Source organism: Myxocyprinus asiaticus, chromosome 14 (assembly GCF_019703515.2).
Source record: "Myxocyprinus asiaticus isolate MX2 ecotype Aquarium Trade chromosome 14, UBuf_Myxa_2, whole genome shotgun sequence".
Lineage (NCBI taxonomy): Eukaryota > Metazoa > Chordata > Actinopteri > Cypriniformes > Catostomidae > Myxocyprinus > Myxocyprinus asiaticus.
The window spans coordinates 597367-601080 of NC_059357.1; the positions used below are offsets into that span (position 1 = coordinate 597367).

General features: G+C 41.2%; 1 protein-coding gene across 1 annotated transcript in view; it reads left to right on the forward strand.

The window, feature by feature from the left end:
* Positions 1-376: 376 nt before the first annotated feature.
* The window catches only part of LOC127451277 (TRIO and F-actin-binding protein-like), a 19822-nt gene continuing 16484 nt past the window's right edge, over positions 377-3714 (forward strand). The window contains 1 exon segment of the mRNA XM_051715842.1: positions 377-585. Within this exon segment, the coding sequence (XP_051571802.1) occupies positions 580-585 (6 nt within the window). The 5' untranslated portion in view covers positions 377-579.

Sequence of the window (3714 nt, forward strand, 5' to 3'; positions counted from 1 at the left end):
CAACTATTAATCATACATTATTGGCAATATTAGTCTTGTAAACTGTAAATATTAGTCTTGTAAAAATGTAAACATTTTTTTTTTTTTTACCTTTATCTTTATTTGAAAGAGCGTCGTCACTTGTCATTGAAGAATTCATTTTTCCACCTCATGATTTCAGTTATGTGTTTATAAACCTTTATAAATCTTTTAAACAGTTTTACTATACGCGGATTTGATTAGTTGCTGTGGTGCTACTGGGCGGTTCCGATTGGTTGCTCAAATGCTACTGGGAGATTTTGATTGGTTGCTGCGGTGCTGATCAGGTGTCTGATTGGTTGCTGTGGTACTGCTGGGCGGTTCTGATTGGCTACTCCCTTCCGCTGAACTCCGATCGGGATCCGCCCTGTAACGCCGACAACTGCGTGAGCTCCGTCAAACTTTCACTCTGATTGATCGATTAAATATTAAATTATTACTAAACACGATGATCTTAGTTTAAAGTGTTCAGCTTTAGTGATACTCTGAAGTGTTAAACATCATCAGATGGAGTTTGTTTGATCTGTTTTTGTGTGTTTGCTGCGGCTGGACTCGAACATCATGACGGTGAGTTTAATTTTAATTCACTTCGTGTAAACATGATGTTAGTTCTATGAATTAATGTTGATTTTAAGTAATTAATTCAGGGCAAAGTTCACAAAACGTGTGTCGAATTACTTTGTGTGTGTGTGTGTGTGTGTGTGTGTGTGTGTGTGTGTGTGTGTGAGAGTCTCTCTCTCTCTCTCTGTGTTGTGAGTGCGCCTGTGTGTGTGAGTGTGCGTGAGTGTGCTTCTGTGTGAGTGTGAGTCTGTGTTGTGTGTGTGTGAGTCTGTGTGTGTGTGTGTGTGTGAGTGTGTGTGTGTGTGTGTGTGTGTGTGTGTGAGAGTCTGTGTTGTGGTGTGTGTGTGTGTGTGTGAGAGAGTCTGTGTTGTGGTGTGTGTGTGTGTGTCACTGACTGTGTGTGCGTGTCTCTGTGTATATATGTGTGTGTGTGTCTGTCTCTGTGTATATATGTGTGTGTGTGCGTGCATGTGTGTTTGTCTGTGTGTGCGTATATATGTGTGTGTTTGTGTTGTGTGTGTGTGTGTCTCTGTGTATATATATGTGTGTGTTTGTGTGTGTGTGTCTTTGTGTGTTTGTGTGTGTGTCTCTGTGTATATGTGTGTGTGTCTGTGTATATATGTGTGTGTGCGTGCGTGTGTGTTTATCTGTGTGTGCGAATATATGTGTGTGTTTGTGTTGTGTGTGTGTGTGTCTCTCTATGTGTGAGTGTGTGTGCGTTTGTGTGTTTGTCTGTGTGTGTGTATATATGTCAAATCAAATCAAATCACTTTTATTGTCACTCAACCATATACACAAGTGCAATAGTGTGTGAAATTCTTGGGTGCAGTTCTGATCAACATAGCAGTCGTGACAGTGATGAGACATATACCAATTTACAATAACATCAGATTAACACAACACAATTTAAACATCTGATTATACACATAATTACACACAACACAATATACAAATAATAATATACAATGTACATTATACAATACACACAATATAGAATACGCATTAAACAATAAAAATAGTATATAGAGAGGCAGCACAGAGCAGATGTAATCTCTGATTAGTCTCTCAAAGCATTTGCTGATGATGGGGGTCAGAGCAACAGGACGCCAGTCATTAAAGCAAGTGATTTTGGATTGCTTTGGTACAGGCACAATGGTGGATGTTTTAAAGCATGTGGGGACCACAGACAAAGAGAGGGAAAGGTTGAAAATGTCCGTAAAATCACCAGCTAGTTGGTTCACGCACGCTCTGATGACGCGGCCCGGAATGCCGTCTGGACCCGCGGCTTTACGGATGTTCACCCGTCGGAAGAATCGTGTTACATCCGCTACAGAGACGGAGAGTGAACTAACCTCTGTAGCTTCAGCCGTGAGAGCTCTCTCCGCGAGGGCGGTGTTATTTCCCTCGAAACGTGCATAAAAGTATTTAGCTCATCCGGGAGAGAGGCAGCGGTGTTCACAGCGGAGTTTTTATTCCCTTTAAAGCCCGTGATGATATTAACTCCCTGCCACATGCTTCTAGAGTTGGTGGTGTTGAACTGTCCTTCAATCTTGTTCCTGTACTGGCGTTTTGCTGCTCTGATAGTTTTGCGGAGGGCATAACGTGGCTGGTGCATGGGACGATCGCGTTTAGATATGATGGCTGTATTTTGGTGACAATTTGGCTGTTTGCTACATAAAATAAACATATTATGTGGTTGAAAAGACTCTTTGAGTAGCTGTCTGTTTGACGAATGACAACTGCTAATAATGTAAACAAATGGCAGCATGCATTGGAGGAAGATCGCGTTTGATGTATTGACTGTGCGTATAAGAGCTGTAAACTTTTTATCGCATTACTTTGGTAACGAGTTGGGTGTATGTATATTGAATAAACTTATTCTGTGGTTTAAAAGACTGTATGAGTAACCGTTTGAGCGTATAGAAATAACAGACGATTGACCAGTGCAGAAAAGCTGATTTGAATCTGGCAGCTTGTAACAACTGGCTGTTGTAGAAACACATGTGTGTGACGCTACTCTGCGGGGTCCAGTGTGATGGTACGTGTGAAAGGGTTAGCAGTGTTACATCTGTACACCAACTTTCATTGATGTAAAAGCATGTTCCACCGCCTCTCGTTTTCCCCGTTAACTCCGATGTGATCCGCTCTGAACAGCTGCAAGCCCGGCAGATGTAACGCGCTGTCCGGAATGGCTTCACTCAGCCAGGTTTCTGTAAAGCTCAAGGCAGCAGAGTTTGTCCTTGTTTGTACGGGTGAGGAGATGTAGTTCGTCCATTTTGTTAGGAAGAGCTCGGAGATTCGCATGATGAATATAAGCGTCGCTGTCGGAGCTTGATCAGCACGCCGGCTCAATTCCCTTGCTTGCGTCTCATAGCTTGCTTGAACAACACAGCTGTGCCTCTGACAAAAATTTCCAGCAAAACATCTGAATAGTCAAAAACCGTTAAAGGATTGTCTGGCATGTGCTGCTGAATGTATGGCAGTACATCCATGGTAAAACAGATTGGAAACAAATGACTAAATTCTAAAGACCTTTGCTCACCAAACGCGAAGTGATTAAGCTAAACGAATCGCTGACGAATGGCCTTTTCACATTAAAAGCGAGGTGAATGATCAGTGTTAGCATATTCACAACTTCATAAAAGGTAGAGCTAATTGACAAGCAATTTTACCCTTGTACCGTAGGTGGCGCAAAGCACCTTTGAGCTGGTCCGCCCAATCACACATGAGAAAAAGAACTTGACAAGTAAACAACCATGACAAAAGACAAGCAAGCGAGTTCTTTAGCGAGCCAATCAAAAATAAAACACATTTCTCTACAAGCTGAAGCAGCGATGACGAGTTTGTTGTTGATTTGCTCAATGAGGAAGAAAACATTTGAGACATTTTCACAAACTATTGTAAAATCACAACACAATGCACACACATAATGACTGTTAAAACAAATGTTGTCAATTAGAACAAAACTGATTGTATTGTATATATACTTGTGTTATACATTTGTTTAAAACCTGCATGTTACAAAATAAACATGATGACATGTAAACGATCCAAGAGCCTGTGTAATGTAAGGAATAAAACACAAATCCCAACCAACTAAACTCGTCTTCAGTCTGACCATTACATAATTTTGTG